The sequence below is a fragment of the Schistocerca nitens genome, chromosome 9 (genome assembly GCF_023898315.1).
Source record: "Schistocerca nitens isolate TAMUIC-IGC-003100 chromosome 9, iqSchNite1.1, whole genome shotgun sequence".
NCBI lineage: Eukaryota > Metazoa > Arthropoda > Insecta > Orthoptera > Acrididae > Schistocerca > Schistocerca nitens.
The window spans coordinates 124785924-124808107 of NC_064622.1; the positions used below are offsets into that span (position 1 = coordinate 124785924).

The 22184-nt window shown below is 38.6% G+C and overlaps 1 protein-coding gene across 1 annotated transcript in view; it reads right to left on the bottom strand.

Annotated features, from left to right (window-relative positions):
* Positions 1 to 22184, bottom strand: part of LOC126203731 (UDP-glycosyltransferase UGT5-like) — a 181515-nt gene that overhangs the window by 22800 nt on the left and 136531 nt on the right. Inside the window, exon 4 of the mRNA XM_049938101.1 lies at positions 5364 to 5586. Within this exon, the coding sequence (XP_049794058.1) occupies positions 5364 to 5586 (223 nt within the window). The remainder of the gene's footprint in view (positions 1 to 5363; positions 5587 to 22184) is intronic.

Sequence of the window (22184 nt, forward strand, 5' to 3'; positions counted from 1 at the left end):
ATTATCCTCACTATTGACATTTCTTTGTAGAAAGCATCGCAAATACGACACGCTCAAACTTGAAAACATATGATTATACTGTGGAGCTCTTAATTTATGATATTTATTAAAATGCCTAATGAAATGATGAGAAACATTTTACATCTGTTGTCCTTCTAGTTGAGAGTTTGCTCATTTTGTTTAATATCTAGTTTCTAGATGCACTGCAGCATTGGTTAAAATAAAATTTTATAGATGTACTAATATAGATATTTAAAAAAAACGAAGGAGCACAAAAAGACATTTCCCTTCACAGGACTTGCATACATAATTTTCTTTTCAACTACTTTGTAATATTTTTCATAGAATAAGTTGCGGTGCACCACTTTAATTACATAGACATTAAGATGTGAATAGACATTTTCCATATCTGCATTGTTGTCTTTAGTGTAATATTTTTTCTGCTTGAGCTTTGACATGTTTAGGTATAAGTTATAGCATTTGCTGCTGCTGTTTGCCATGCATAGTGCTACTGAATGTCACTTTGTATTACTCTGTTAAGCCAGTTTTACTACCGATTTATTTTTCTTATTGCTGCACATTGGCTCATATTAGTTGTAATGTTGCATTTGCTCTGCTAATTTATATATAATGCTGCTTGCTTTGCCAATTTGCATTTTTTTGTCATTGCTGCTTGTATTAATTGTTTTGTGCTGCTGCATTGCCTCATCCCTCAGTTTAGCACCTGAGATCAGTAGATTTAAGTTAGCTTAAGAGGGGGTAGACTATATAAGAGAATGAGTTGCGATGAATTGGAAGAAATGCATTGAGAAGTTATACGAAAAAAGTACAGAAAGCAGGTATAGGTAGGATTTTCTTGGAAATAAAAGATGAGGTAAGATAATGGAAAATAAATAATGAGGTAAGAAATATGTGAACATATAAATACAGAAAACATGCTTGGATAGGATTTTTTTGGTGGAAACAAATGTTGAAATAAGACGAAAGATCTATGGAATGAAGTTTTGGGTTGGACTGCAGTACCAAATGTTACACTGAAAACAAACCCTGTCCTTTCCTCCTGTGTTATTCTGCTATGTGTTTATGTACCCTTGTGTATTTGCCTTTTTCCTGTCTTTATGTGTTTAGCTAATAAGATTTACGTTATAGAATTTTTCTGATAATATGTTATTTACCTTGTAAAGATGTTTAGACATTATTTATTCTGTTTTGTTTTAATGCTCATGTGTGAAGTTGATGTTTCAAAGGTTATTCTGATCTTTTATGTATGTACTTATGTCATAATTCTTGTAACACTGATGTACATGTTTATTTCTATTCTTTTGTAAAGCCTGTTTTACTACAAATGTTACCTGTATTGTTATGTTCTTTAATGATGTATTTTGTACCTTTGTATTTTTATTCTTATGTTATAAAATTTTAATTGTCACCAGTTCATCAAATTAAGTAACTTGTAAGTTACATTTCACTGCACACGTTTCTGTTTGTCATAGTATATGGACAATATGTGAGAAGTAGGGACTGATAGTGTTTGCACATGCGTTAATAACTCAGCAAGGGAATGGTTAACAGCATTGCTTGTTCTAAGGACAATTAAAAAAAAAACTTTGTGAGTGCACAAGTTGTAGTTTATGGACTTGCTATATTATCCGCAAGACTCTTCAATGGTGATTGTGCACCTGCACAGTCACAACAGATGGCTGTTGGCCATCTCTACAAGGACTACAGTGGGTCTGCATCTTTGATGATCCACCAATACCATTATTTCTACAAGGACTACAGTGGGTCTACACCTTTGATGACTCACCAATACCATTATTTCTACAAGGACTGCAGTGGGTCTGCACCTCTGGTGGCCCACCAATACCATAATCTCTACCAGGACTACAGTGGGTCTGCTCTGTGATGACCTACTTACCAATATTCTTCAAAACTTCGACTGACTCTGCTGTGGGTTTGCTCTCTTGTGGACCATTACCTGTCTGCATGTCAAGAGTCAGCACTGTCTTTCCGTTGGAAGGACAACACTACTTCTTCAAGACTGCATGGAAATTCACTACTTCCAAGTGCATTTTCTTTTACTGCTCAGACTTTGAAAAAAGAAACACTGCAATTTTACTGTGATGAATGATCAGGACTGTCTTTATGGATTGTGAGAAAATTTTAGCTTTTAACCAACATTGTATCAATAAGTGTGTGCATTTGATATATTTGTTATTGTAATTATGAAAAATTTTATCAAATCATTATTGGCCACTGCCCAAAACAATTTGTAAAATTTTTTGTGGGGAGCATGGGGGCTATGTAAGTAGGCTGTTTAGGTTTTTTTATATTGGTAACGCCACATAGTGCTCTGTATGAAAATCACTGGCTGTGCTGTGTGCAGTCAGTGGCTGGTTGGCATTGTTGTAATACTCGCCATTGTAGTGTTGGGCAGCTGGATGTTAACAGCGCGTAGCGTTGCGTAGTTGGAGGTGAGCCGCCAGCAGTGGTGGATGTGGGGAAGTGAGATGGCGGATTTTTGAGAATGAATAATCTGGAGGTGTGTCCATCAGAAACAGTACATTTGTAAGAATGGATGTCATGAACTGTTATATATATTATGACTATTAAGGTAAATGCATTGTTTGTTCTCTATTAAAATCTTTCATTTGCTAACTATGCCTATCAGTAGTTAGTGCCTTCCGTAGTTTGAATCTTTTATTTAGCTGGCAGTAGTGGTGCTCGCTGTATTGCAGTAGTCTGAGTAACGAAGATTTTTGTGAGGTAAGTGATTTGTGAAAGGTATAGGTTAATGTTAGTCAGGGCCATTCTTTTGTAGGGATTATTGGAAGTCATATTGCGTTGCGCTAAAAAAAATATTGTGTGTCAGTTTAAGCACAGCAATTCAATAATTTTTCCAAGGGGACGTTTCAAAAGATCACAGACTGTAGTGGACAATCCACAATAATTAGTTTCATGTTGTATGAAGTGAATAGATGGAAACAATCAGGTTCTATTTAATACATACTAACGTAAAGTATGTTCAGCGTCAACAAAATGATAATTTTGTGCAATAAAACTGGCTCTGACGGACACTCTCAATAGTACAAGATAATTAAATGTAAAATATTCTTACGGCTCCATTTATCTTTACGAAAAAAGTAATAAAGCGATTGTATTTTCTGCTTTAGGCCCATGCAGTGCACAGGAAAAGGGCTACTTTCAAAAACAGAAGGTTGGGCAACATTCTACGCAGCATATTTGAATAGAACCGAGAAAAGACGTTTATTTATTCACCTTACACGTTACGTAAAATAAATCCCTAAAGTAAAATGATTTAAGGTAATTACGGTGATGATCAACTCATAGGTTGAATGAGTACTGACTATTATTTATGAAATCTTTTACCATAAACACTGAATTTCAGAACAACTGTAGAACAAAACATTACAGTATGACAAAAAATAAAAAGAATAATTTCGTTTTAGTTCATAGGTTTCCACGGCAAATGGCAGCGTCAGTAAAATCATTTTGGATATTAGATTGCATAATTATGAAACAAATTTCAAACAAATAGTCGCCATGAAGAGGACCGCTGCAAAAACGATCGGAATGTTCGGATTTTAATTGTTTTTGTTTCATAATGAGTTGGCCTAATACTCAAAATGATTTTACTCAAATATTACAGAGCAGTTCTCCGAAAATGATCTCACACCCAATTTCAAAAGTACAATATACCCCCGTTTACTTCTGCAGATCTGTAGCTACTACACCACTGACAATTTTAACACATGGTGAGGAAATAATAACTAGAGAAGAAATTTCAAAATTTTTAGGTATCTATGCTGGTATTTAAAATGGAAACACCTAATTCCGAGTTCGTAAAATAACTCAGTTCAGCCACATTTGCACTTCGAATTGTAAATCTGTGACAGAGACGAATTTGTAAGTCAACACTGTATTTCCATCCATTAATGTTCTGAGGTAACTCATATTTAGGGCAGAACATCTTCATGGCTCAAAAAGGGCTGTAAGAATAATGTATAATGCTCACCCATGATCATTTTGTAGACATCTGATTAAAGAGTTGGGCATTCTGACTACTGCTTCACAGTATACGCATATCCCCATTAACTTTGTTGGAAATAATCCACTGCAGTGCAAAGGGAAAACTGATGTACATAACAACAACACAAAAAAAGACAATCATCGCCCAACATTAAGACTGTCGTTAGTACAAAAAGGGGTGCACTGCCACCAAAATTTTTGATTACTTATAGAATCATATAAAATGTCTGAGTGACAGTGAAGTTATATTTGGAAACAAATTAAAGTTTCTACTTGACTACTGTTATTCCTTAGAATAAATTACTTTCATACTACTTAAAAGGTGGTCCACTACTGCTTACATATGAATATAATGGAACTGATCACTGCATCTTCCTTCGTCATGTAGCGGATAATTCAATACATATTCGTTCACAACATGAGTCAACAGTGCATAAATGGCAAACTTATTTTCAGCGTGATTTAGGTGACATAACTAAAATAGGCTTTTTTATAAACAGAAGTAAAAGATGATTATTTCATTTTCGTTAGTTGTACATATTTCAAAATTTAGTTACCGTACCTATTTTTCAATTATTAGGATTATATTTAATTTTTCAGCAACTGTTTGGAAAAATAATTGAGAAAGACATTTGAAACGTAAACCATTAATCGTTTGTAAACTTTTTTGAACTCACAATCGATATTTAAGAATCAACGTATTTCTTTTACAAGATATTCATCTTTGGTCACTTTTGTGTCATTTTTGTTCTCATCGAGTTAGTTGTGAAGCAATGTGTTTTGGGTTGAAAGTGATTGTTGGAAGCAGTCAGTGATAGCGTGTTAATATATTTGTTCCTAAGTATTTCCAAAACACGGAATAAAATTGTTTCGAAGAGAATTCAGAAGCTTATATCGACATATTATTCATTTGATGTATGGCATCAGTACATCAGGAATCGGCTTTGGAATCCAGATGGGAAATACTATTCACCTACACTGCTGTGCCAACAATAATAGATACTACGATGGTAGTTGAGAAGGAAGATATGTTAAATTCCTTATAATGACTTTTACAAATGAAGTTAATTTATTGACACCCTTCTCACACCTTCAGAGTAACTGAAGCTGAAGTTAATTAATTCCAACATAATCACGGTGCAAGCGAGGTTTGGAAAATCATTTTTTAATTTTTGAAGATGTTTTTAATAGCGTGGGAGTGAGGAGGGTCTAGAAACAATATTACGATCTATCGTGCAAATGATTCATGAAACATGAAACTGCCTAAACTAAACGTTAAGTCGAAAAAGATTAAGTCTCTAAGAATTACATACCAAGAATGTCGGCCTGTGGCAGCCACTTCTTAACCATGAGGTTGTCCGGTTTTCCAGGCAGTGTCTCTGTCTCCCACTTCCAGATAACGCGCTGCTTTAACTTGGAGAAGGCAGTCAGTATGGCTGTCCTCTTGTCTTCCCCCAGGTCGGCGCTCCGCAGGTTGGAGCCGAGGCTGAACACAACTGCCCCATCCTTTGCGCCGTCCACGAATTTCTGGAGATCCTGCAAATTAAAATCCACGTCAAATACAAAGTAGTGTCTCCAGACTAAGGATTGTAAAAGAGAAACATAGTACCTCTTACAGACAATCCCAAGTAATTTCTCTGCTGGGCCTGCAGCTTGCATAAACTCATAATATGACATCTTCTTTATGGTTTTACAAAATGAGCTCTGCAAATATTTCATTTCTTGTTATTTTTACAAACGTACAGGACGAGCTTGTTTGTATATCATTGTCATCTCCATTTATGGAGACGAAAAGAAAGGATATACGAACAGTTCATCAGCAATTAAACAATCTGCACCCAAAAATAAAATTTGCAGTAGACCTAAAGATAAGCAATGATAATAACCAACACAAATTTACAATTTGCAAAAAACCTACAACTACAGACATTGTCATCAATAAAAATTCATTCCACCTCAAGTTGCATGAGACTGCATAATTCAAATCAATGATCAACAGAATCATTAATTTACCACTTGAAGAAAAAGTATAAAATAATGAAATTACAACACTACAATAAGCAGCACAAAAAAATTATGACCCAGATATAATACTCTGAATCTACCAAGTTCATACTAAATCTAAATCAGACAACATACAAAAAGAAATAACATTGAAAAACGATGACAAAACCAAAGTCAAACCGATATATGTACCAACAAAAATATTGGCAACATATCACACAAAATAAATAAATCATTCAAAATACGAAAATTCAACAAGCATTTCGAATTAGCAACAAATTATAAATAACGCTGAGATCAGGAAAAAGTGACTTCATTACCTTTTCTAATCCAGATGTATACAAAATTTCTTATAACGACTGCAATAGTTCTTACACTGGAAAAACAGGACGAAGCTTTAGTATAAGATTTAAAGAGCACACGAAAGATTGCGAAAGCTTCCTGTATAGCTCTTACCTACAACTAAGAAATAAAAACCACAGAGTGAACACAATCGAAAAAGCTTTGAAAATTCTACATGACCAAAGGGTGAAACTAGGAACATTTAGGACGAAGTAGAAACTTATACACACACAAATAAATATCTGAATGAAATCCTAAACGAAAACGTGGATCTCAAACATAAAAATTATCTGCAATACTTTATTATTATAATAGAAAAAGAAAAGCGATGAACACCCGCTGAACAAAAATTACACAACATTAACATCACTCATCTACATAATGCAAAATTATCTCTGGCAAAAAAATCTGACTACCTAAGATATAATTCATTTGTAAACACAATGCATCAGTAGAACGAACTATCATTTTTAAAGCAGCTCGACATTTCTATAGAAGGTAAATACGTGACCTATATTAACAACGCAGTAAACAAAAGAAATTGCGTTCCAAGACGTAAGTATAATATAAGACAAAAATCTCATAGAACTGTTACATAGACGTATAATAAAACGATTTATAAATGTAATGTCAACAGGAGTTGAAAATGGCACAAATGCCGAAACAAACTTGTCGTTTACCTTTGTAAAAGCAATGTGGAATAATTTATTTGCAACAAATTTTGTAAAAGTATAATAAGGGATTCTCAACTTTCTTGACTACGAAATTAATTTACTTTATTCTTTATAATTATTTGGCAATCATAAATTATACCGCGTATCTACGAGTAAGCTATGCAGACAAAATGTGCAGATAAATTATTCAGACATAAAATATCAGTGAGGGAAAAAAAACAGGAAATTTAGCACGGACGTTGGCACTTAAAGTATAATCGGCAAGCAGCGCTTTAACGCATTCGTTGGTGCGCAATGCGGTCTCCTCTTTGAACTACCAGTGATATGTTTTGGTTAAGTGGGCGGATGTTTTATAGCTCACAGAATTGGTTTTTAAAACTTACTATACTTGCTATAAACTTGTGCAAAAATTCTATGAACCGTATATCCATATGCAAGTACTCGATCTTGTTAAATACTCTACCGTACTGAAACTCTAACAGAAACCTTTACTCTTTGTAGGCCAATCCATGGCAGCGTGAAGAGAGTTATGGAGAAACGCCATGTGGTCATTTGTGCGGTGGACCGTTCAACAGAATTAATATTGAACTACAGCCAAAATTTGGAATTTAACGCTTTGGCAGTACATCAAGGAAACGTTTGTATGATAGCACCAACGTGACGAACAGCGAACCGCCAAACAAAACAATTCTGTTTTCTGAGGTTAATTTTCGTCAGCATTCTTAAAATGGATAGGGCCGCTAATGAAATTATATAATCCCTCTTCACTACCACAAGTTTCATTCTTCTAGTCTGTTATGTCAAAACTGTTAGACTATAATTATGTGATAATTTTTGTTCAATCAGGAAGAGGAGGGTGCGTAGAAAAGTGCTTTGCAGGAGTGACTCTATGACGAGCCACGACATTTTACTGGAACATACGATTTTATATCACAGGTGAAAAATTTTTTGTTACAAATAATGAAAAATGAAATCATTCTTACTCTGTTGGGCTTAGTGTTCAAGCGATTTTGTCCCTTGTATCGAAATCCTTGAAAACGCTGTATGTTAAAGATTCTGCTGTGACTTAATTTAGATATTCCGCAGATTTAACTGTTGAAAAATCGAAATATGTGCAAGAAATTATCACATATGACCCTTAGTTCAGAATCCTAACTCCAGAAAATGATTGTTTGGCATCAGTGATGATGAATCACGCTTTAACACACAGAATCACGTTGTGTTTGTTGCCATTTGCATCTCAGCTTTGAGAGTTCTGACATTTGTTGCAAGTGTCTGCTTGTTTCAGTTTTTGTAGTTTGTATTAATTCAGAAGAAGAAAAGGCTCGTATCTGTGTTAATAGTGTAAATACGATTTCTTATATCTGTGAAGAGCTAACTGCGAATTTTCAAAAAAGAAAACATAATAGTCTTTGTAACACTAACCCGATTTCGGGTATAAGGTTTATACCAGGACAAGAATTGGATCCTCCCCGTATGCCATTCGCATTTACTAAATTCTTGACTGGACTGTTAAAGATCACGTCATTTTTCTTTTCCTCTTACACGATTTGTAGGTAACCAGGAGACGATACGAAAATTGATCGAATAACCACACAAATAACGAAAATTGTGTAACATTCTACAAGAATGTCACAATGAAGAATTGAGGATGTCAGTGACCCAAGAGAATGTGACATTGAGTGAAGACTCATACGGTGACGAACACGCTCACGACAACAAAGGAGACATGCGTGTTGACAACCTTTCAAGACTACTGTGAATCAAATAGTCACATCTTTTCTCAAGAGTATTTCAAAGATCTCGTGCGCAATGTAAATTTGTCGAAGCAAGAGGCGGAGCTTTTAGCTTCGGGAGTAACAGGATGGACTCTTCTTCACGACACAAAAGTGTTTATCGTGGCCGCCATATTGCTTTTTTTCTTTACATTTTTCCAAGAAGATGACATTGTTTTTGTAATGATAACGAGTCATTTATGGAATCTGTTGATCGGTCATGGTTGGTCGCAGAAATTTTTCGAGGGAAGGGGGAAGGAGGAGGAAGGAGCAAAGTGGGTGGGGAAGGGGGCGAGGGAGAACGAGGGAAGAATGTTAGACAGGAGGAGGAAAGGGAACCGCATCCGCACTCGATGAGTTGCGAGGAAAGCTCTTTTTGCATTGGGAGGTAAATAACGTAGGCGATGCCAAGTAGAATAAAAGCACGGCAATGCAGACTTCAACTGGAGTACAAACAACTTATTTAGATTCTTATCTCCCTTTTATTTTTACAAAAAGACAGACTTTCGTTTTACACATAAAAGTTAAATATTTCGCTCCTGACTGAAGAGTACCGTTTTTTTTTTCAGATTCAGAACTAGATGCTAGAATTCCACAATATAATGGGTTAAAATCTTGAAGCATTATACTTCTGTAATTCTGCCCAACTGGTTTCGTCCCACGTACGCATTTACGAACGTTGACTGGGTATATTGTCCCGGGAAGGAAGCGACCAAACAACTCAAACGAGAGTTGGATACGCAAGCGAGGTTCAATCGGCCTCAAGAAAGGGACGCGCATGTTTCACGTATGCCACAGTATTTATTCGAAACTGAACGGGAGTCCACTTCGCGGGGTGTATGCAACACATCAAACAGGAAAGACCTTTGAGGTCTGTCATCTAGATCAGTGACTGCGCGCGAGCTCCAGGGGAAGGGAGGGAGCCGAATGGAGTGCAGGGGGGGCGGTATATTAAAAAAAATCTTAGTAACAAACAATTACGTTTATCCTTTCCTTCCAACAAAGAAGATGCTGTTGATCTGGACTGAATTTCGTCCAACGTCGTTCGGTCGACGACTGTGAAGCTGTCATACTTTTAGCGTTGTTTGAAATGATTGGGCACGCTGGCCGACGTTGGCCGTCTGCAGAATCGCCCGTTGTCTGCTGCACTGTGACTGTGTCCGTAACTACTCGTATCACGCACAGTGGGAGCTTTGGCTCGTGTACCTCGGCGGCTCCTCCTTACAGCCTTTCCGACTTCGCGAGGAAGACTTGACTGCAGCATGAAGCGGTTCCTGATTAGTGAACGAAATGAAAACAACAGTGGTCCGTGTGCTGGCGGAGGGGAGGGAGATACTCCGAAGGCGAAAACAAGAAGGGTGACGCGAAAACGAGAATTTATGATGAGAACCGTTTCTTGCTAGGCTTCACGTAAACTACAATGACTGGCGACGAACGTCTGCAATGTTTAATTCGTTTAACCATTTTAGCTGCTAACAGCATGTAGCCTAACAAGTTAAAGACATATGCTTAAGCCAAACCTCCTCTGTTAACAGGAAAACCAAAAGAGCTTTTTGTCAGGCAATTTTTTATTGCCTAACCAGAAGAGCTCAGCTAAAATTACGAATGTTACTTCTAAGTTAGCCTGTTACCAGATTTTGCATAGGACTGCTAAATGCAAGACACCACGGTTACAGAAATTCTGGTTCTCCTAGCAGCTACTGATGTAGTTATTAACGATGTTTGGCGATTCATTTGGTCAAGAGCTGAAAAATCTTCCTCTCTTTAATGACATAGTGCGTAGAAGAATTTTAGACTCTTCTGACGATTTACTCGAACAGTTAATTGATAAATTGCGTAATAATTGTTTTGCACTTCAAGTGGGCAAAGCGACTGAAATTCATAAAGGTCCTCATTTGATTGCTTATGTTCATTTCGTTGATGGCTTTAACATTCAAGACGAAATGCTTTTCTGTGATCCGATACTGCAAACAGTTACAGCTCAAAACCTTTCTTACGTGACCAGTACTCTTTTTATAATCAAAACAGGGCAACATCGGATAGGTGCATTTGAGTATGCACCGATGGAGCTCGCTCATTGTCTGGAATACATGGTGGGTTGCAAGTGAAAGTTAAAGCTACAGTTCTTGTTGCAGTATAGACTCACTGCACGAAACATCTGGATGCTCTGGCTGATAAAGAACTTCGCACCACTTCATGAAGTGCTGTAAACGGTTACAGACTCGTTTAATATTATTGAGGCAAAATCTATAAATTTAAGGTTTTGTGAAGTTCCATGGGAAGAGATGGTTCCACATCACACTCACCTGCTCTATTGTAGTAACGCCCGATGGCTTTCAAGGGATATAGCACTAAAAAGAATGTTTGTACTGAGGAATGAGGTATTCTGTTTCATAAAGGCGAAAAGTCATTCTATGGCAGACCGTTTCAGTGACGTCTATTTTCTGTTGAAAATTCCTTAACTTCATGAGAAAATAAATATTCTTAACTCTTCAATATAATCAGGCAATTATCTTATCTTGAAATGAAAAAGTTAAGGCGTTCATCAAAAAATAGAGCTGTGGCAAACTCGAATGGGAAGTGGCATACTAAATTTGTTCCGTACTCTAGCGTTACTGTTAAAGGACGCACATAGTTCGATGTTTCCATGAAGATAAAAGATTGCGTTCTCCATCATCTTGCAACACTCAAACTTCGCTTCGAAAAGTATTTCAGCGACGATTTTGATAAATTTAATTAGATTAAAAATCCATTCAAAAACTCTCCTGGACCGTCACTTCTAAAATATAAAAGAGTAATAACAACTTACTGATGTCACTCGTGACACTTCACTGTAGAGTAAATTTAATAAAGTGTCTTCTTTTGGAGTTTTGGATACACATTAACAAGGAATTCCCAACTCTGAGTCAAAATGCAATGAAGATTCCGAATCCTTTTGCGACAACGTACTTTTGCGAGACTGGCTTTTCAGTTTTGGCAGCTCTGATGTCGAACTGCCATTCAAAGCTAAACATAAGCAAAGAACTTACAGGTGCTGTTCCTGGTATTGCAACAAGCCTTGAGAAACTTTTTTCTCAAAAGAGCGCTCATCCGCAACAACGTACTTTGTTCAAAATGGTTCAAATGGCTCTGAGCACTATGGGACTTGACATCTTAGCTCATCAGTCCCCTAGAACTTAGAACTACTTAAACCTAACTAACCTAAGGACACCACACACATCCATGCCCGAGGCAGGATTCGAACCTGCGACCGTAGCAGTCCCGCGGTTCCGGACTGAAGCGCCATTGAACCGCACGGCCACCGCGGCCGGCAACGTACTTTGTAATTAAAATTTTAATGCTCTTGAAATCCTTGTTTGCTGAAAAAAAAGTATTGTCCATTTCATAGTTCTTGACTGGATGAAAATGTGATAAACAATTTGTTCCGTATTTTCATTATAATAATTCATGTAGTTTTGGTTTCTGTTGCATAAAAACCGAGAATAAGTTAAAGAAAATGTAAAAATGAGTATTTTTATAATTTAAAAAGGCTGCGGGGCTGTCAAATTTTTCCTTGCGAAGGGGGACCCAGAGGAAAAATGTTTGAGAACTTCTGTGCTAGGTGACTGATCACTGCCACGACCATCAACTCCTCCAAGTTCGCACACGCCAGACAGACTTGGCGATATTCCAAGGCCATCGCCGCGTATTGCATCATAAGGTACATAGAAAGTACATATAAGAAACAGCAGGGGTCCAAGCACTGACGCCCGTCGCCCCCCTCCCCCCCCTTCCCCCCTCACTTAACTGTGTCCCGGTTAGACGTCACCTTATAGTCGTTCTCATTACTGTAGGGAATGACTTTTCACTGTATGTTCTTAAAATAGGAGAGGAACAAATTTTGAACCGCTGCTCTTATTCCATAACGCTCTAACTTCTGGAGTAATATTCTGTGATCAACACATGCAAACACCTTAGTCAAATCGGAGAAGATTTCTGATGTTCACATCTTTTCATTTAATCCGCCGATTGCCTTACAGAGAAAAATATATAACATTTTCAGTTGCTAAACTTTTCTAAAACCATGTAGCAAATTGTGTGAACTGAAATGATCGGTCACTCCGATACATACAGCCTTTTCAATGACTTCAGCAAATTCATACGGCAAACTAATATGTCTAAAGTTGTATATATTACCCCTTTCTCCTTTCTTCTAAGCCGGTTTCACTCTTGATTACTTTAATCGCTCATGAAGCTAGTCATTCCTAAAGGAAAAATTACAGATGTAGCTAAATACAGGGCTAATATATGCAGCCCTGTACTTTAGTACCCTGCTTGATACTCCGTCGTATCCGTGAGAGCCCTTGGTCTTCGGCTATTTAATTATTGATTCAGTCTCCCCTCGCCAGTATCACCGAGGTATATTTCAGAATGTTGTCTTGGAAAGCCATTTTCTAGGAGATATGATTTCCTGTAGGAACTAAGTATTTATTTCGTTTACCCGCTATATTCAGAAACTGTATACATATCTGACTTACATTTTTACTACATACTGCCTTTATATCCTCCACATTGTGCTGTTGGCCAGACACTTTTTTCACGATTCGCCATATTGTTTAAATTTTATCCTGAGAATTAGTTATTCAGTTTACATAACACATGCTTTCGGAGTCGCTTATGATATTTTTAAGTAATTTACTTTAATGTTAGTAATAGTCTGCTGCAGCTCGATTGTGACTATTTTCAGCGTTTCGATATAGTTCCCAGTTTTTTCTACATGATATCCTTATCTCATTAATCAGCCACCTAGATTACTCGTTAAAGCATATTTATCAACTATGAACATTCTGCCACTCATGTTCTTTAATGAGGTTTAAAAAAGCCTCTGCTGCCCCTCGATTAAGTAGTTACTGAAAGCTCTCGTCCTCTGCCCGTAAGCTTGTTTTCACAGCACAAGTTACGTTTTCATCGTGTTTAAAGTGTTTCCCACAGGGAATTCTTAACTGGCTCAAGGGTAGTCCGAGAGAGCCAGGTATGGGCTGTAGTGTAGACGAGACAATAATGTCGAACCAAATTCCCTGGTTCTGAGACGTATATGGGGCGCTGTCGTGTTTGATAAAATTCCTTTGGGGCTCTTATCAGACGGAACGTCGGTAACGTTTCTTGAGTTTGTTGAGAGTATATACATACGGTTCTGAATCAGTGGTTGACCCTTTTAGCAACACTTCGACGAGAATGACACCACTACTATCCCACAACTCTGTCGCCATAACTTTACCAGCAGAGGAAGCTGAATTTCTTCTTAAATGGTGACTGCGGATGGTGCCACTCTGGTGATTGCATTTTTGTGCATGGCTCAAACTGATGCACCCACGTTTCGTTACCTGTAACGAACTGTGACAGAAGGGCCTCTCCATTGGTGTCAATCTGCTCCAGCAGCTCAGTTGAAATGACTTTTCTTTGAGTCCTGTGGTGTGCCGTGAGCATTTTCTTTCAATATACAAGAGTCTCGCCGCGCGAGTGACCGCGCGGTTTGAGGCGCCATGTCACAGATTGGGCTGTCCCTCCCGTCGGAGGTTCGAGTCCTCCCTCGGGCATGGGTGTGTGTGTGTGTTGTTCTTTAAGTTAGTCTAAGTAGTGTGTAAGTCTAGGGACCGATGACCTCAGCAGTTTGGTCCCTTAGGAATTCACACACACACACACACACACACACACACACACACACACAAGAATCTCAGTCATTTCACGTGCGTTTCGAATGCTCACCGATAGCTGTAGAGCAGAGTTTCAAACTGTGTTCCTCGAACCACTGGTGCTCGCTGGGAAGTGAATACGTGTTCCGCGAGAAACTGTTAATGGTATAGCGTTTTTTCGACTTTTTGGCGATACTAATTAGTTATGATTTAAAATGGGAACAATCACTGAATAAAACAAGGTTTTTTTTTACTTTTTAAAATTTTATTTAACTTCAAAGTAAACAAGGTGTTGCATCAAAATACCTAGATTCTAAAAAGTGTTCAGAGAGAGAAAAAGTTTGCGAACCTGTGCTATGAAGCTAACTGTTCAGTCGTGATGCCCCAGTCTGTGCGAATAGTGGCATCCACGCGATTCACTATTTTGGAGCAGTGGCTGTGAATTGACGTCCTGAGCGTGGCCGATCACTGAGCTCAGTTTCCGCACTTTCTGAATCGTTGACTCTTTACCCATCACCCAATATTACTATCAACTGCAGCATTACTACACACTACACAGTGACGCTTATGGCTGTTCACTACGATTTCTCTTTCCGTTACCAAGAATTAAATTACAGCACGTTGCTTCTAAACAGCTGCCTTATGTAGACGCCGTTTTGGTGGCTCACTAAAGCTTGTAATGATCCCGATGGGAGGAAAAAGAAGTATGGAATACTGAGGATAAATTGCGATATTTCAGTAAATTAAGCTCAAATTAGTTAAATTTGGTATGAGTGCAATTATGATGCAATGTTTTTCAATGTCATTAATATACAATATTTCAACGCAAAAGAGATTGCAAAAGCAAAGTACATTTATTTAAACTGTTTTAAGACGAATATTTCGTTAGGAACTGTTATGTTTTGCTCACATACGCTTATTCAAAGTGTCAACATATGTGACTACGAAATTGCTCGTTATAAAATATAATCAGGAAAACCTGATTATTCACTACACTTAGTATGAAAAACAAATAAGTTTAATAATAATTTTGTACTGTATACTCACGTAATTTACAGATTTGCAATTTTTAACCCCAATATTATGCAAATGAGAAAGGTCATATTCAACACTTTGTAATCCAACTACTTCACTTGGTTGACACTTGTAATTATTAGTAAAATGCACCATTTATGTTTTTAATCTAAACACCTGAGCACGAGAATCATTCGTAACTATTTCATGTAAATAATTCATTTAATAACAATTTAATTGACTCTAAAAAAGAGATAATTTGTTGATCTCTTTGGAAGGTTATAAATACGAGCACTGTCAAAGACCGGCAGGCAGTTGGCTCAGTGTAGTTGTGAAAGTCACGTCGGTCAGTGTTTTTAGTGCCGGCTAATTCCATTGTATGTAAACCTGTGTGGATCACAGAACCAAAGAGGTTGATGCACAAGATGTAACTGTTTTGTCAGAGACGCCATGTAAACTTTACGTGTGTTTTTTAAAGAGGAATAAAAAGTGTGATGACTTTTTTAAAACTACTAGATGTCTCCAGCCTTACCTTTTTTAAAAATCCGGACCTCTTATAAGTATATAATACCCTAGACAACAAAAGTGAAGAGCCATAAACCTTATTTTTGAAACAGTATTATTCAGAGTTGTGACGACCACCCTGCGAACATCTTTGAAATGTTTTGATGAGAAGTTATATTCTCCTAAAGCATGTGACAGTCTATTTACTAACATAAAACTGAATTTTCATCATATTAAGGCACGGGGGCGTTATAAGCTCTGTCATTTATCTGAATTTCTCGAAACTTCACACGCGTGCTGAAAAAACATCAGCCCCTAAACAGACGTCCTCTTACATGCATATTAACAGCTGTGAAAATACGTGCATTATTGAAAGACCATCGTGTAATACATAGGCTGCAGCAAGCATTTACAGAATCTCTTATTACAGTAAAGCTAAGTTTGATACACAACTTCTAAGATTAGACTTGAATCCAGGGATGAACTGTATTACAGAAACGGTGTATATTGTTCTTGTAATTGAAAAAGAAATATTTTTTTGCCCAGTGAAATAATGTAGGTATCAACGTGTGCTCAGAAGGATTCGTAACCAAATCTGAAAGAAGTGATCTCAGCATGGAATAAGAAGTGTAATATATAAATATTCTTATGATCACTATGCTATGATATTCCCTCACTGCTTGCAAAAGTTAATAATAACGTCCTTTTACTTAAATGTCCCTATATACTATGAATTAAGGAATTATTGTTAAAAAGAAAATACCCTCTTTCGATATTTTCTAAGAAATTCAATTATTTTCCTCCATGCAACGTTGTACTTCTGGGTTCAGGCGCTATTCATCTGTTTCAGAGCCTCCAAACGCTTCCAGATGTGAAGTTTGCTGATAAGGTATACTTGAGGCGCAGTAATTGGTATACGACAGCTTTCAAATGTAGGGATGTGCCGTTTACTGTCGTATATTTTGGTGCAAGAAGAACCCAATTTCTTTGAAGAATTGGAAGTTAATCTGCTGTAGGGTATCGTATTAGATTGGCCCACTTTTTAAGATTGACTTACTTCAGCCTCGATGAACCAGTCAACTTGTTACAGGTTGGTTTGTACGAAATAACAACATTTGTGACTATTTTGGGGAATTTGATTTCAGCAAGGCCGGGCACCAACTTTCTTTTTTTTGAGTCGTCTGTCTTCTGACCGGTTTGATACGCCCCGCCACGAATTCCTGTGCCAACCTCTTCATCTCAGAGTAGCACTTGCAACCTACGTCCTCAATTATTTGCGGGATGTATTCAAATCTCTGTCTTCCTCTGCAGGCTTTACCCTCTACAGCTCCCTCTAGTACCATGGAAGTTATTCCCTGATGTCTTAAAAGATGTCCTCCCACCCTGTCCCTTCTTCTTGTCAGTGTTTCCCACATATTCCTTTCCTCTCCGATTCTACGCAGAACCTCCACATCCCTTACGTTATCAATCCACCTAATTTTCAAATTTCGTCTGTAGCACCAAATATGAAACGCTTCTATTCTGTTCCGGTTTTCAAACAGTCCATGTTTCACCACCATAAAATGCTGTGTTCCAAACGTACATTCTCAGAAATTCCTTCCAGAAATTGAGGTCTTTGTTTGAAACTAGTAGAGTTATCTTTTGCCAGTGCTCGTCCGCTTTTGATGTCCTCCCTGCTCCGTCCGTCAATGGTTATTTTGCCGACCTACGTAGCACAATTCCTTAACTTCATCTAGTTCTTGACCATGAATCCTGATGTTAAGTTTCTCGTTGTTCTCATTTCTGCTACTTCTCATTATATTCCTCTTTCTTCGATTTACTCTCAGTCCATGTTCGGTACTCAGTTGACTGCTCATTCCATTCAGCATATCCTGTGTTTCTTCTTTGCTGTCACTGAGGATCGCGATGTCGCCAGCGAACCTTATCATTGATATCCTTTCACCCTGAATTTCAGTTCCACTCCTGAATCTTTCTTTTATTTCCATCATTGCTTCTTCGATGTGCAGATTGAACAGTAGGGGCAAAAGACTACGGCCCTGCCTTACGCCCTTTTAAATCCCAGCACTTCGTTCTTGGTTTCCCACTCTCGTGATTCCCTCTTGGCTCGTGTACATGTTGTATATTCCTCGTCTCTCCCTATAGCTTACTCCAATTTTCCTCAGAATTTCGAACATCTTGCGCCATTTGACATTGTCAAAGGCTTTTTACAGGTTGAGAAATCCGACGAACGTGTCGTGATTTTCCTTTAGTCTTGCTTTCATTAAAAACCGCAGTGTCAGAACTGCCACTCTGGTGTCCTTACCTTTTCTAAATCCAAACTGATCATCATCCAACACATCTTCAATTTTCTTTTCTATTATTCTGTATATTATTCTTGTCAGCAACTTGGATACATGAGATGTTAAGCTGATTGTGCGATAATTGTTGTACTTGTCAGCTCTTGCAGTCTTCGGAATTGTGGATGATATTTTTCCGAGAATCAGATTGTATGTCGCCAGACTCATACGTTCTACACACCAACGTAAGGAGTTATTTTGTTGCCTCTTACGACAGTGATTTTAAAAATTCTTCTCACTTATTTGGTCTTAAGTCCTCCAAAGCTCTCTTAAATTCTGATTCTAATATTGGAGCCCCTATCTCTTCTAAATCGAGTTCTGTTTCTTATTCTATCACATCAGACACATCTTCCCCCTCATAGAGGCTTTCAATGTATTATTTCCACCTATCCGCTCTCTCCTCTGCATTTAGCAGTGGAATTCCCGTTGCTCTCTTAATGTTACCATCCTTGCTTTTAATTTCACCGCTGGTTGTTTCGATTTTCCTATATGTTCGAGTCAATCCTTCTGACAATTATTTCTTTCTCGATTTCTTGACATTTTTCGTGCAGCCATTTCGTCATAGCTTCCCTGCACTTCCTACTATTTTCATTACTCAGCGACTTGTATTTCTGTATTTTCCTGAACATTTTTGTGCTTCCTTCTTTCATCGATCAACTGATGTATTTCTTCTGGTACCCATAGTTTCTTCGCAGTTACCTTCATTCGTACCGATGGTTTTCTTTCCAACTTTTGTGTTTGCTCTTTTTAGAAATGTCCATTCCGCTTCAACCGATCTGGCTACTGAGCTATTCCATGCAGTATCTAGAAATTTCAAGAATATCTCTTTATTCCTTCGTACATCCGTATCCCACTTCTTTAAACTTCAGCCTACTCTTCATCACTACTAAATTGTGATCTGAGTCTGTATCTGACCCTGGATGTGCGTTACAATCCAGTATCTCTATCTTATCATGATGTAATCGGACTGGAATTTTTTCGTATCTCCCGGCCTTTTCCAAGTATACGTTCTCCTCTTGTGATTGTGGAACAGAGTATTCGCCATTATTAGGTCAAATTTACTGCAGAAATACATTAATCTTTCTTCCCTCTCACTCCTTGTTCCAATGCCAAATTCTTCAGTAACCCTTTCTTCCATTGCTTCCCCTACAAGCCCGTTCCAGTCTCCCATGACTATTAAGTTTCCGTCTGCCTTAACATACAGAATTACCCGTCAATATCCTCTTATACATTTTCTGTATCTTCATCTTCTGCTTGCGACGTCAGGATTTATGCCTGAACTGTCGTTGTCGGTGTTGGTATGCTGTGGGTTCTGATGAGAGAAACCTTATCATTGAACTATTCACAGTAACACACTCTCTTCTCTATCTTCCTATTCATGACGAATCCTACTTCCGTTCTACCATTTCCTCTGGTGTTGATATCACCCTATACTCATCTGGCCAAAAATCCTTGTCTTATTCCCATTTAACTTCACTGACCCCCACTATATCTAGACTGCATTTTCCTTTTCACATTTTACGTTGTCGAATGCTTTTTTGAGGTCGACAAAGGCTATGAACATGCCTTGGTTTTTCTCTAGTCTTGCTTCCATCAACAACCGCAATGTTGGAAATGCCTCTTTGGTGCATCTATCTCTCCTAATGCCAAAACTATCGTCACCTAACACACCCTCAATTCTGGTTTCCATTCTTGTGTATACTTTTTCTGAAATGCATGACCTGTTATGCTGACTACGATAATTCTCGCACTTGTCAGCTCCTACAATGTTCGTAATTATATGGGTGATGTTTTTCCGAAAGTAAAATGGTATATCGTCAGACTCATATATTCTACAAGCCAACCTCAATAGTCATTTTGTAGCCACTTCCCCCAATGATTTTAGAAGTGCTGATAGAATGTTATCTATGCCTTCTGCCTTATTTGATATCAAGCCTTCCAGACATCTTTTAAATTATGTTTACATTACTGGGTCCCCTGTCTCATCTGCATTGACTCCTGTTTCTTCTTCTGCCTCATCAGACAAGTCTTCCTCCTCAAAGAGGCCTTCAATGTACTCTTTCCACCTATCTGCTCTCTCCTCTGCATTTAACAGCGGAATTCCCATTTGACTCTTAATGTTACCAGCCTCGCTTTTAATTTCACCGAAGATTGTTTTGACTTTTCTATATGCCACGTCACACCTTCCATCTAGCGCAGCAGTCGGACAGAACGAGTGGCAGCCTTCCCCTCAGGAGGACATCCAGCACCTCTGTCAATTCAGTACTAACTGTAAGCCGAACAACTGCTTGCATGAGGGCAAGAGGAAGGCCAAAACGTTGTTGACTTGCTCGATTTGTGAAGCTCTTTCTCTTGAATAAATTACCCAGTTTTCTGAAACTGAAATCATTTGTTTATTTCTACATGTGCAGAATGTCTACCGATTTCCGTCCAATGCGGATAATTCCTCGGTGGTGCATCGTTTTGTCTTAGTGTGTATTTCGCAAAACATATAATGGAATATGTTACATATGTGTTCGATGAGAGACGAATTGGGAGAGGGTTGCCGATGTCATTGGAACCTCTGACATAACCCTTTCTAAGTTCTGATCTGATCCCGTGATTGGCCGGCCGCGGTGGTCTAGCGGTTCTAGGCGCTCAGTCCGGAACCGCGCGACTGCTACGGTCGCAGGTTCGAATCCTGACTCGGGCATGGATGTGTGTGATGTCCTTAGGTTCGTTAGGTTTAAGTAGTTCTAAGTTCTAGGGGACTGATGACCACAGATGTTAAGTCCCATAGTGCTCAGAGCCATTTTGATCCCGTGATAACGCACTAAGAGAACCAAATATTAACTGGGAACACCAAATAACTCGGAATCTGAACGATCCTGTATGCAATGCATTTGTTTCCAACATTCCAGGAAACAGCGTAGAAAACTTAAATCAGTGGTCAGGTCCTGATGACTATTCTCGGCGACATTTAGGAGCGGCATGGATGGGCATGTAGTCAGCACCACTCCTCCCGCCCTCCTCCTGCCTCCTCCCCCCCCCCCCCCCCTCCCCGGTAGTTGTCAGCTTTCCATTCTAAGCCGATATGTCTCATTCAGGCTGCTTCCCAACTGGTCGTACGAGGCTGGAAGAAAACTGTTCCAATTCTACCACCGAAATATCGTAGGAAGTATAGGGAATCGAAATATGATACAATGCACTATGTGATCAGAGATATCCGGACACCTGGATGAAAATTCCTTACTAGTTCGTGGCGCCCTCCATAATTAATGCTGGAATTCAATATGGGGTTAGCCTTGATGACAGCTTCCACTCTTGCAGGCATACGTTCAATCAGATGCTGGAAGGTTTCTTGGGGAACGGCAGCGCATTCTTCACGGAGTGCTGCACTGAGGAGAGGTATCGATGTCAGTGGGTCAGGCCTGGCACGAAGTCGGCGTTCCAAAACATCCCACAGGTGTTCTATTGGATTCAGGTCAGACTGTGCAGACCAGTCCATTACAGAGATGTAACCACTCCGCCACAGGCCGTGCATTATGGTGCTCGATAATGTTGAAAGGTGCAGTTGTCATCCCCGAATTGCTCTTCAACAGTGGGAAGCAAGAAGGTGCTTAAAACATCAATGTAGGCCTTTTCTGTGATAGTGCCACGCAAAACAACAATTGGTGCAAGTCACATCCATGAAAAACACGACCAAACCGTAACACCACCGCCTCCGAATTTTACTGCTGGCACTACACAAGCTGGCAGATGACGTTCACCGAGCATTCGCCATACCCGCACCCTGCCATCGGATCGCTACATTGTGTACCGCGATTAGTCTCT